General features: G+C 43.2%; 1 protein-coding gene across 2 annotated transcripts in view; it reads right to left on the bottom strand.

The window, feature by feature from the left end:
• The window catches only part of LARP1B (La ribonucleoprotein 1B), a 33,127-nt gene extending 24,099 nt beyond the window's left edge, over window positions 1-9,028 (bottom strand). For both annotated transcript variants that reach the window (XM_059826835.1, XM_059826836.1), the window contains exons 1-2: window positions 8,752-9,028; window positions 810-871 (exon numbers count right to left, since the gene is read on the bottom strand). In XM_059826835.1, coding sequence (XP_059682818.1) covers window positions 810-871; window positions 8,752-9,028 — 339 coding nt within the window. The remainder of the gene's footprint in view (window positions 1-809; window positions 872-8,751) is intronic.
• Window positions 9,029-13,343: the final 4,315 nt, after the last annotated feature.

The following is a 13,343-nucleotide window of genomic DNA, read 5'->3' as shown; positions in this document are numbered from 1 at the left end:
CTTCGTGAAGAATATTTTAAATGGCCACAGCCAAAAAAAGATAGCAAGCAAGCAAAATTTTCTACATTCTATTATAAAACAAACTAAGAGGGCTTATGACTTTTGAGCATACATAAAACAACTGTCAGATTAAATGTTTTCTTACACATAGCTTCCTATGTGATTTAAAGGTATCTACTGCTTACAAGTCTGTTAGCTTTTGAAAGACCTTTGAGCACAGGTATTATTCAACATAAAAAGAGGTGGCTGTACAAAATTTTAGAAACTTAATTTTTCAATAAAAGGATTCAGCGGCTCCTGTTGTCATAACAACACATTGTCATTACAACAGCACATAAAGCACACACATCACATAATATGCAAAAAGGATTCCAAAACCAATCTAGCATCACTTGTGTTCAAGTGATGTTATTTCTTTGCAGCCCCTTCACATTTTCATATAATCCCATTGCTTTTTTCAAACAAAAGTGCCTTTCTTTATTCCTCATACTTTCGCATCCCTTCTAATTTTAAATTTCCCTTCCTTTTTTACTTTTCTCTGTCTTCAAAATTAACCATTACCAAGGCAAAACATAACACTTCTGGTTATAACTTCAAAATACCTTCCTATCTTTTTATTTTAGTAATATTAGCTATTTACCATATTGAATATTTACAGACAGAAATACTCCTTTGAAATTATTTTGTTTTCCTACCCTATTATCAGCTGAGCTAAATGCCAGTTTAGATTAACAGGTTAGATTAACTGGGACTTCTAACACAATCAGTCCAGTAACTCATAGCTAAATGTCCTTCTGGCAAATACAAACCTTGCTGCATTTCTTTGTCCTGGGTTTTGCTGCTTTGATAACTTTAGGGGAATTCTGTAGTTCTGAAAAGGAAGAAAAATATTTTTAGGTGAAGAATTAGACTGCACTTAAAAAGAATACGGAAGCTATACTTTAACAACTCTGTTTAACTATCTATCATACTACACCAAAGTTTTTTTTGAGGCCCTGGTATCAAAATCAATGAGCACATCCACAAGGTAACTAATAGTACATGACATTGAGTGTAAATAATCTTGAAAACCAGGTGTACAGGATAACTGTATAACACAGTATTTAAGCATTTGCTCAGCTATAAGGTCAAGAGTATCTCAAAACACTGGTATTTTAACCTAAGAATTAGCAAAGACAATGAGCCCCTGAAACACATTGAAAAGTTATCCTATTAGAAGCTCTATTTAGAAGACAGAGTTAATTTACAAAATCTATCATTATGCAAGCATGAAAAAAACATAGAAGCAATTACATATTCACAATGTCCTAGTAATTTCCTTTTACAATCAATCACTCAAATGTCAAATAAAATTTAGCGCTATTGTTCATAATCAAGCCAAAGCAATGAAAAAAAATTTAGAAGAAAGGTGAAAAGAAAAAAGTACTATAAAAACTACATTAAGACTAATAAATTTTAATGCCCAAATTCCACAATGGATATGTTTATGAGAAATATGAGCATTTGCAAAAAAGCTGACACTCATACATTTTCAGAGCCATCCTAAGTCAAGACCTAAACTTTATAATAATGAACCTGCCTGATCTCCTGAGCAACAGTCCATTATATGTCTACCAGTAATATCTGCCAGGAACTAATATAATGCTTGGAAATAACTCACTCTCTCATATATATGGCAACCTTACTGGGCCTAATGACCTAGCATCAATAACCTACATTGAAAAAAAAAATCTACTTAAACTTACCACATCTTTCAATACATGTGAAATTACCCTTCTGTATATGAATCTGATTTTCTTATTCTGTGCAATTTTTCCCTACCCATCTCAACTGTGTTCTACTTTTTGTGTTGGGAATTCAGGGGGAAAAACCCACTAGGATCAGGCAATTTTTCTTGGAGATTAGAACTGAAACAAAGGAAACCACCTCTTAACTTCTCCTGTTAAGCCCTGGTTCTGTTCTCCCAATACGTATTTTCCCATAGAGAAGTGGTCACAACCTTTCCTTGAAACTTCTTATTCAGTATTTTATTGCAAGAAAAGCTTGAAACATTGAACATGAGTGAAATCACTAGTGGATTATTATTTCAGACAGGGATAACATCACCTCCTCAACCCTTCTCTCTGTCACATCCAGTGACTAATCTTCGTTATCGCAGCTTCACAGTGGGAACCCCACCCTCATGCCCCAGTGACTCTGAAAACCCCCTCTGTCTGCTTCCTGGAATATACTGTGAACGTTAGAAGCACGAACTAATGTATACTCCATATTCCACTGTAAATTGTATTCATACTGCTATATACAACTTGCACATCACACAAGACATGCGAATTCAGTGAATCCTGATCGGCCTTTGATCTTTGCCACACCATTTACCAGCAGGTGTTTTTCCTCTCCTACAGATCTGCTTTTTAACACCAAGACAAAACACCCCCCCCCAAACTGCCTCTTTTTGTTATTCAGCCTCAATTAACTTTAGACTGAGAGCTTTCAGAAACACACAGTGACTGTGTAATCCTAATTTTTACTTGTCACTCAATAGTAAACTAATTGCCCTTTACAAAACAGGACAAACAGCTGTAGAGGTGGAGTAGCAAGCAAATTTGCAATTTTCTCCAACAACACTGCCAATTATCTGTAAAGGTAAACTGACTGGCCATAGCATTTGTCCTCCAGTAGTCTGTAAACATACGTCTCTCTTTAGCTGTTCAATTACCTTACTGAAGCCCTTTTTCCATCTCACAGCACTTTTACTTGAATTGCTGCTGAAGGACTGCTCTGCCAGAACTCCTACTCTGTGTGTCACCAGGGCGTAGCAAGGGATTCAAAAATAAAAGACTCAATGTCGTTGCACTATCTTAGTCATGGGATATTATTCCAGGCGGCAGGAGAGACTATCTGAATCGAGTAGAATGAGACCCAACTCGTTTTAAAGAATCTCTCTTATCTGTATGTAGTAATCCAAGACTTGGAAGATGCATTTGCACACTAAATGAAAATTAATATTAGGCAACACACCACTTAGTTGATGATGCCCCTTCTGAACTCAAAGGCCCAAGATCTCACTACACTCTGTACTTCCCCACCCCAAAACAACTCCACAGAGTTTCTGGCCCTCCCAGAAGAGCCTTGCTCAAAACCAAATTTAACTGATCTTTCCTGACCGGCTTTCTGGGGCTTATCTTGTGAGAGCTGGATTTTAGTGTGAAGCATGAAAGGGAAGATAAAGGGGAAGGGAAAAAAAAAAAAAAGAGTGGGAGAGTAAAAGATCAAAACATCAGATCACTTAAAGGTTTTACCCAGGTCACATCTGTTACGTTGTTATGAACAGGTCTAGAGCCACTGTTCAGGTAAAACTTACCCTAGAGTGCACTTAGATAAAAGCTCTATGCTTAACATTACTCTGGTGTTTGGTTTCAACATCACATAACAGCGCTGAATACCCAGAAATGGCATCTTTAGTACATTGCTCCAGCAGAACCCAACAAGCCCTTGCAAATAAACCATTTCATTTATTGTTAATTCCAACCTAACTGTATTAAAATGGTTTATTCAGCCATATGCTACAAGGTAACCTGTTCAGTAACAGCATGCTGTGTTGATAGAATTCAGTTATCTTCAATTACTTTACCTTCTGGGTTTCAGATGAGTTTTGGGGGGGGGGGGGGGGGATAAAATCAAAGATGAGGAAGTTTAATTGCCAATGATCATCTTTCAATCACTGAACTCCATCCAGTAAAGATGCCGTCCACACGAAAACAGAAATCAGCCTTCAAAGCCATTTTAATTATGATTCCGCCAAGCCTCTTAATACACCACATCCTAACATATATATATATCCTAGCAGATATTTTCTGCAGAAAGACATGGATGTGCAAACATGCCAAGTGCAGTATGTCAAGACACATGGGATGACAGTTCTGAAAAATGAAGGATGAATTTTGAAACCACCCAAGCAGCAGCAGCAATCCTCTGGGACAACAGCAACAGAAAAGGAAAAGCAGAGTGGATGCTGTGCAGAGGTAAAAGAAGCAAAGTTGATACATAAGATGTATCACCAAAGTACCACTGATTACAAGACAAACTATGTTTTCAGTAGTAGTACTTCAGAATGGATGGTTTGAAGTTCTGCAAATAACTAGTCAACAAGTAATTTTTTCTGATAGAATGGGAGGGATGATAGTGCCAATTTCTTCTGCAAGCAAAGTCTATTAATAAACGGTGGAACACATTCTGATTTTGATACAAACGTGGTTTATGCTGTAAGGATTTCCAGACAATATTGAAGTTTTAATTTTATTTGGACTGCACATGTATTTCCTTCAGGGAAGGAACAACATCGCATAAATACCAGAAGCACTTCAGGAGGTGGTTGAAATCACCCAGCAGAACAGCTCTTCAAAACTCCTGGGGAGTATGTTTGTTGAACTTGTACAACATTTTCCTTCCAATGCTCAGTTTGAAACTTGACAATCTAATCAATTTTTAAACAAGGTAAGCTGTACTTAAATCTATTGTTTTAACAGATAAGTGTTAAAGTTTTGCAAATATGACAAAACAATCCCTTGGAGCATATCGTAATTTAAATCTAGAGTATGGATTTAGATCCAAGGTTCTGGGAAATAAACAAAACAGTAATTATGCAAACATCCTTTCCTAAAATATTTCTAGCATTTTATAGCAAAACTACATTAGATTGACCTTCTTCACACTATTTGAACAACTAACCAAGGCAGTGAGTTATGACAACTGCATCCTTCCACTTATTTATATTCAAAACCACTCAGTTTTTCAATACAACAAGCAGTAAGGAGAAAAATCCCCAATACACGATTCATTAATCATTATACTGTTTATTTTGCTTGCATTTCTCATCTCAATTTTTTCTTAGCTTCTTCATAGAAAGCTGCAACTTGTGACTCAATTTCTACAAAGGCTTTCATGGTCTAAAGGGAACACATGCTAGAGCACAGCAAGCCAGTACTGTGTCTTAGACTGTAGGCAGCAGGACGGAGATCTCTCTCTTAACAAGTCTCCAGTTTAGAAACAAAAAAACCCAAAACAGTACCATACAAAATTACATACGCTGTTATATACAACTAAAATACAGACAGCAGGTTCGTAAAGATAATGTTTTTAATCCCTTCAGGGTTGTGGTAATTGTCAATGTTGTACCTTCTGATAATTCTTAAAGTAATTTTAAAAAGCTGCTATTCAAACACTCAATGAATTCATAAGAACTAATGATAATATCTGCCTTAGATACACAAAAAAATTTTGATAATCAGATCATTTACCCATTTACTAACCAAAAGCTTGCTCTTCCTAGTAACACAGTATACCTTTACTAAACTGTACTTTTACAACCTGTTTGCTAACAGACTAAAGCAAATTTATTTATACAATAGCTCTACAGTGAACTAGTTCTGCTACCAAAATATCAATCAGATATAAAAGGTGTTCTTTGATCCCCAGAAGTAAACGCAATGAAGAAAGGCAAACCGAGCACAATATAAAAGACTGAAGCGTGCAGTTATTTTAATTAACTACATCATTCAAGCACACTAGGAAGCAAACCCACTTCAACCACTTAAGCAGCACAGGTATTCTGCTTCATTGAATACTTTCATAAATTTCATTAACAATTTTTGAATAATCATCTAATGAATCATTAGAGACCCACATCAGGTATAGAAATCACACGAAGACTAGGGAATTTGTCATTCAGATTCCCTTTTGCAAGCTTACAAAAAGGGCAGCACTTCAGGAAAGAGGTGGGAGAACTTCCGTAATAAAATTATTTCAACAACCCCATCCTGGGCAAACTATTTATATGGAGGAAGGGTAACGAGCATCTTCTGTGAGAGACCAGCTCTGAGGGGTAGCTGAGGAAAAACAAGACGCAGAGGAAAGACAAGGAATACAGGACTAACACTGCGTTGTTCCACAGCCTCCGTACAGACACATCTTGTTGGCTCAATTTAAAAAAAGCTTATCTTGTTACCTTGTAAAAAATTATCTACAAGATTATATAGGACTTCCTCCTTGCAACCGTTCCCCTGCTCTTACTCGTTGAGCTTCAACCTGAAGACTTACTGCAATCTATTGGCTGGGCGCTACAAGGGAAGGCGAGGGGAGGAAGACGCACCGCAGAAGTACCTTTCATCACTTGACAGGCTACACTAAAGCTAACTCCCTGTGTTCACCATCACCGGGATTAGACAGAAGCCTAATAATTTCACTAGCAATTTCACACTGCTCCAAGTCTTTCTCCATGAGATAAATGCAGATTAGGATGTAAAAGTAGCTGTATAGTTCTGAAATTATTCTGTTTAAAAAAGAAGTTTAATAAAGGCTCAGACAGAAACAATGAACTGTGCTAACAAACATGCCACGAAAAATTCAAATATGTTTACATTAGGTGTTTGGTTTACTGTAACGTGATTAAAACCTACTAACATATCTGAGACAAAAAAATAACAGGTCATAGTAATAACGCTTTGGCTGAATTCTTTCCCTAAGAATTTTAAGCCTTTTACGTTACTTTTTTCCTTCTAGTGTCGGGTGACATCGACAGTTTCTTTCAGTAACAAGAGTCAGGTTTGCCTCTATTACAAACTAACACCACGCTACATTGAAAGTCAAAAGATGAGAAAATTGACTCCAGTCTGTCAAGTGTGTAACTATCACTGAGCATACCATACGTGCACGTCGCAGGAAACTTTCAACAAATTAAGCCAGGATCAACAAGTCAAACAGGATTCAGTTGCTACTTTGATGTGAGATTCTTTTACCTTTTATTACCCTCTTTACGGATAGTTTTACATTCCATCCCAGTAGTATTTCTGCTCATCTACTTATTATTTCACATGACTAATTTCCATACTACTACATTCATAAGGGCCTAGCGTGACTGATTTTGCTTTGCCAACACGCAATTAGTTACTTCCAAATACATCCCTCGTTGCAGATGGAGGCACATGGCAATTCCTTCCTTCAAACAGCCAGGAAAGATCAGCTGCTTTGTCTCTTACAAGGGAACGAGTGGTGGCTCCTTCATGTGGCTTTCAGTGGTGGCCAAACCAAAACATGCACCCTGGTGTGTGTTCTTCAGCGATGCCATTACTAGTAACACTGACTCCCATATTTGCTAAATTACACACTTGTCACCGAAAATGATGTTTTGGTGCATCTACTCAGTGTAATATTAATTTGATAAAGGGTAAGCACAAGTTTTATACAGAAGAAAAATAATTTTGAGTTCTCCAAAATCATCAAACTAAGCATATAATGTGCACAGTGTACGAACTCGCTGCCTCCTTTCTCTCTTCTCCTTCCTTCAACAACTATTTGTGTGTTTTATCTTGAGTGGAAAAGTAAACTTTACAGAAGGTAAAGCACGAGGTGCTAATGCAACAAAAGTTCTCCCAGTGCTTCCGGTGTACTATTATTATTTCTGCCACAGCAAGCCAAATGAGTGACAAGTTCGCTTTCATGTATGGACGAGAGCACAAGCTGCTGCCCAGCAAGCCGGATCGTAGAAGCTATGCATAATAGGTATTTATGAGTGCGTCAGTACACGCAAACAAAACAGTTGAGATGATAAAGATGACTATATATGTTGCCAAAAGGTTTGATCTTCAGCTAAGTAGAGATTTTGTGGTCTGGAGAACTCTTTCCTCTCCTTGCATGACCTGCATACTTCAAACTATAAATTACATATTTCTCTTTGTGAAGGAAGTATGCGTTTAATTCAAGCATAAAAGCGACTGTCAGATCACAAAAAGGTTTGTCAGGTGCCTTCAGGAGCAAGTGCTGAGATTGAAATTCTCAGGAAACGCAGGTTGAAATACGTATTTTGAGGTCAGCGGTTTACTTCCAGCTAAGAACAATACTCCAAGAAGCTGCTAACTTCTAGGAACGCTTTGCTAGCCTAAGCATAAAGCCTGGCAATTTCAAGTCAGGTCTTCAACGACCGACTTTGTAAAGCCATCTGCCTGTTTAGTCGGTATGAAATAGCTTTATCTTATATGTAGTGATTAAAGGGTAGAAAATTGTATCACAGCTACTCTCACTGTCTCTTTCCACGTAAACAGTTTTAATCCTGAGAGCAAGCGAACTGACTGCTTTTGTTAACATTTAAAGCCTCCGCAGTCCAGACCTTCTGGAAAGTAAAACCAAGTAACGGATGGTACAGAGGGCCTCGCTATATAATTAGGCAGAAAAGACCTGTGGCAAGGCAAAGGGGATTCAGCAGTATTTCTACAGAGAAGCAAAGCGAGACGGCCCTGTTTGCCAGTACCGGAGCCCAGCGCCATGCGGCGCTCGCCGGAGGTCACCCCCATTTGCAGCCCCCGGGAGCCCGCAGCCCGCACCGCGGCTCCCGCACCCTCACCGTGTCCCCGTGCGTCCCCCCCGCGCCGCGCCGCGCCAGCCGTTCCCCCCCCGCCCCGAGCCGGGCGGCGGCCGGACCCCCCCTCCCCTCGCTCGCTTCCCTCCTCTGCCCATGTATGTCAAAAGGCAGAGCGCCCAGCCCCGCTCCCGCGGAGCCGCACCACCGGCCGACCCGCGCCCGGGCCCTGCTCGGGCGGCGGGGAGGGACACGCGCGTTCCGTTTCTTCAATAAAAAAAAACCCAAAAGAACCCACACCAAAACGAAACAAACCCCCGACACCAGAGAACCCCCACCACACGCCAGCCAGCACTCGGCCCGCCCCGGCCCCGGCCCCGGCCCCGGCCCGGCCGCCGCACCTGGGTCCTGCGGGACGAGCTGCCCGTCCGCCGCGGGCGGGGAGGGGCTGTCCCACGCGGGTCTGCGCCTCGTCCACGGGTTCTCCTTGGGCGGCGGGGCTTCCACCGCCGGCCGCCGCCGGCCGCCCTCCTCCGCGGCCTCCTCCCCGCGGGGCGAGCCGGGCTCCGGCCGCCGGGGCTCCTCCGACTCCCGCGGCCGGCTGACCGCCGGGCCGCCGCCCTCAGCGCCCCAGCCCCGCCGCTCGGCGGGCGCCGCCGACACCTGCGCCGCGGACATGCCCTGCCGCCCGCCGCGAGGGGCCGCCAGCCGGGGCGGCCGCGGGGAAGCCAAGGCGGGCGGCCCGCCTCCTCCCCTCGCCGCCGCCCCGCCCCGCCGGCCGGGGCTGCGGGAGATCCCCTGACAGCTTCCCCGGCCGGGCCGGCGCGCCGTTTGCTCCCTCCTTCCCCTCAGCCGCTCATTCAGCGAGCGCCTCCCGCAGCGCAGCCCCCGCCCCGAGCTGCCGCCAGGGGCGAAGCGAGGGAGAGCGACCCCGCCCGCTGCTGCCGCCGCCTGCGGAGGGGCGGGAGGCGCTCCCGGCCCCGCTGCGCCTCGGCCGCCGCGGCCCGGCCCGGCCCTGCCCGCGTGGAGGGGGGTGCGCGGGCGGCGGCCGCCGTAGCAGCCAGGCGGCGGGGAGGGGCGGGGCCTAGGGGCACTCCTGTGCGTTATGACCTCACGCCGGCCGGGCTCGAGCACGGCGGCGCGAGCCCCCCCCTCCCCGCCCCGCCGCGCCCGCGGAAGCGGCGGGACGGCGGCGCCGGGCGGCCCCGCTTTCCGCCCGAGAGCGGCGCCAGCCTTCGGAGAGCACCTGCTTCAGTGCCGCGCCGGGCGCAGCCCCAGGCGGCAGGGGCACCCCGTCGAAAAGCTGCACCCTTCATCCCCGCTGCTTCAGCACCTTCGTCAGCACCGTAGCCCTCCGACCTTGCGCTAATGAGCTTGCGCTAATTACAAAGAAAAGTAGTCCACGGCGGTGGCCGAGCGGCCCGCGATGCCCAGCGGGCGGGCACCTGCGGGCGCCCAGAGCCCAGCCCGGGAACACACGCGAAGCAACTCGGCACCCCTCGCCGCCCCCGGGAAAAATAACACATACACCACCCCGCAGCTGCTGTAGAGCGAGGGCAGGGCTCAGTTTTGAACACCTAATTATCATCAGCGATAATTTTTTTTTTTTAATATCAAGTCCACTTTGAAAGTGGCCGAAACGAAACAGAGGTGAAGGGGGCAGGCAAGGCAGGAGGCGAAAGCACAAGATACAGCAGCTGCTGCGTTCTGCTCTCCATTACAGACACACCCAGCTGAAGATGGTTCAAGCTCTCAAGTCACGCTGACTGGACATTTTGTTTTTATAGGTCTTTCCCATACGTGTACAATACGACTGGGGTCTCAATACAGTAGGAGGACGAACACGTTTCGTTGAGGCCAAGCGGGCTCCTCTGGTCCAGCACTTCCAGCAGCACAGCCTAGAGCATGTGTTCCAAAGGCACATGAGAACATACTCAGGTCCAAGCAGCGAGAGAATCGCGCATCATTTAAGCATGGCAACAGACAGGTACCTTCGCTATCGCACCACATCTCCTCTACCTTTCTACTTGCTGCTAAAGATCTCCCAGAAATCATCTTGCAATAGCACGCGTGCACTCGTACCACGCGTGCTGGCTCCGTTACAAGGTTATACCCACACTTCTGCCACTGCGTCATCCCAGAAACACTACAGTCACAGAAGAGGAAAGCCACTGCAGCGTGAAATTAATCACCCCTTTCCCTCTTCACAACCTGCTAGTACTCCCATAATTCTTCTTGGTTACACCTTAAGACACCCTTTCCTCTCCAACTTCTTGCATTCTCAAGCAACAGATGTAGGGCTTGGCTCTGTTTCACTCACTTATAAAATGTCTTCCAAAAGAAAGCCAACATCTCTTTAATGAACTAAGCAAATTCCTAAACAGGCTTTTATAAAGCTAGTAAGATATTTTTTAAAATAGGGTCACAAGTAACCAAATTGCCAGTGTTTTGCAGCAGCAAAATACGTTCTGTTTGGGGTAACATTATTCTCTGCTTTAAGGAGATTGGATGCAGTTTTATCCCTTCATCAGAAAAACCCCACAAACCCATCAAAAGAACAAGAAACCCCCACCATAGCTCACACTTCTTCAGGTACCGAGGCATCTCCAGGATTATTCTGGAACTGTGGGTACAGTAGCAGCTCAAAAGAATCGAGGCCATCTTCTGCAACACCAAGCACTGCCACTGTCCCGACCCGCAGAAGTGGCTCGTGGATGCCTCCCTCCCAAGCAGAGCGCCCCTTAGGTGTGATGAGATCAGATCACCTGGTGAAGGCTCAGGTCTACCTCAAAGAAGAACCCCCCCCAGGTGCTTGCTGCTTTGTTCAAGATATTTGGAAATATAATGACCTTTTGTGGCAAAGGCTTGAAATTAAAACATCTACCACAACTGTTATGCTACTATAAGCAAACCACATAGACACTTTAATGCACGTTTCTGTAACTGCAGAGTTAAGCTCCTAACACTGGTAATAAGGGAGGAGTTTCTCTTTTCATAAACAGAAATAAAAAATTACTATTGCTTCTAAGCACTTTTTGTACAAAAAGTAACACATGTATTCTTTCTTCATTTTAAATTTACACCAAGAAAGAGGAAAAAAGGTAGAATGATTAAAATTAAAGCAAATCTTCAAACTTTTAGAAGCATTTCTCAGCAACTAAGAACTCGATTTTTTCAGATGCAATAAATTTACTAATCAAGGACATGCCAATTGCATATTGCAGTGATAAATTTATTTGAAATGTAGGAAAGCATTCTTACTGAGTAATTTTGATAGGGAAAAATAACACTATACTTTTACATCTACATTCCTGAAAACAGGAGTATCAGTCGTGCTACTCATTCAAAACAATTTTCACATCTTTTATTTGGTTTCCCAAACTCAGAAGTTAAGCAGAGATTAGAGTGATGTGAAAGTACAGAGGCCCTACCTAAATCACTGAGAAGAAGGGGATTAACCTCCTGTTTCCTCTTTTTCTCATAGAAGTGTTGGAAGACAAGGAAGCAGATGTGCAGGCTGGCCGGGATTTCGGGAACACTGCAATACTGCCGTGCAGGAACCTGAACAGACCAGAAAAAAAGCAGGAAACTGATTAAGAGTTAAGGCGGGGGGGGGGGGGGGGGGGGGGGGGGGGGGGGGGGGGCAAAAAACCAGTAATGTGGCAGCTTGAGAAGTTTTTGTACATACTTTTTTTGCCAACTTTGTGGTAGTAGAAGGCTTACCGCATACTTTATTGGATGGACTGGGCCTGAAGAGTATGTAAAAAGCTTTTACAGTTGCCTAAGACTCATTCTTAACTCTTTGTCCACTTTGTATCATCCCTCTTGTTACTTTCTAGCAGGGCAAGTCGGACTTCCTTGGCAAAACTCACAGTACTTTTTCCTTTAAGAGCACAGTGTTTAAAATACTCGTATTTGAAAAAGAAGCTGATTTACACTACGTGAAACCAAAAGAATAACAATCATTACAAGCTACTTTACATTTTAAAGCTTGTGTTTTATCTTCTGTAGAAGCATCCAAGCATACCAGGAAACACTGCAAATTAGAGGATTGCATAATATAGTAGCATTTCACTCAGGTAATAGTTTTTCATGAGAAATTACATGCCTACAGACTATACGAGCCTCCTTTCAATACTGTATAACTTATCATCACAGCCAAGCTGACAGAGAACCTGACAGTTTAAGATAAAGAAATTTCCCTGCCCCACCAACCGTAATTAAGATCAACATTTTTTAAAAAGCGACACAAGACAGAAATAAATAACATGAATAAAAAAAATAGTAACTGCCTCAAAATTTTAGCAGCTACCCAGCAAAAACAGCATTCCGAGGATCCAAGGATTTTCACTTTGTAATCTACTATTTAAAGAGTATCTATATACATGCATATGACATTCCAGTAAGAAAAAGCAACAAGACTCCATTCCTTCATATAATAGTGCCTTTTTGCAGACTTTCTAGAGTAATGCAACACGAGTGACCTATCCTTGCTAAAAAAAAAATTGCTGAGCAGTCACTTTTGAGGGGGGTGGGTTTTGAACTTGGGAACAAAAATTACAAAAAGCTCCATTCGATAATGATTAGATGCATTCTGTTCTAGATGGTGATCAGCACTTAGGTGCCAGGAGAGAAACATGTAAACAACACCAAAAAAAATTACCTGTGATAACACAGCAGACCTAACCTCTCACTCTGACCTGAGCCTTTCCTTTCAAACGTAGACAAAACGCACTACCCACTCTGTTTTTCCTCCTCATGCTTTGTCAGTCTTAGTATTAGTACACAAAGGTGTTACTACGGCCTTCACTTTTCAGACAGTGTAACTGAGCACCAAAATAACATTGATTTCATCTTGGTTGCTGGGTACAACTGGCAGGCTTCAGTCAGAATGACCGCTCCAATTCCACAGAATAAGCCACAACAATTTTCCAAGACTTTTTTTTTTTTTTTTTTTGCATATGAACATCATTAAGACTCAAAGATGCACCTG

This window comes from Gavia stellata, chromosome 19 (genome assembly GCF_030936135.1).
Source record: "Gavia stellata isolate bGavSte3 chromosome 19, bGavSte3.hap2, whole genome shotgun sequence".
Classification (NCBI taxonomy): Eukaryota; Metazoa; Chordata; class Aves; order Gaviiformes; family Gaviidae; genus Gavia; species Gavia stellata.
This window is presented reverse-complemented; position numbering and strand designations above follow the sequence as displayed.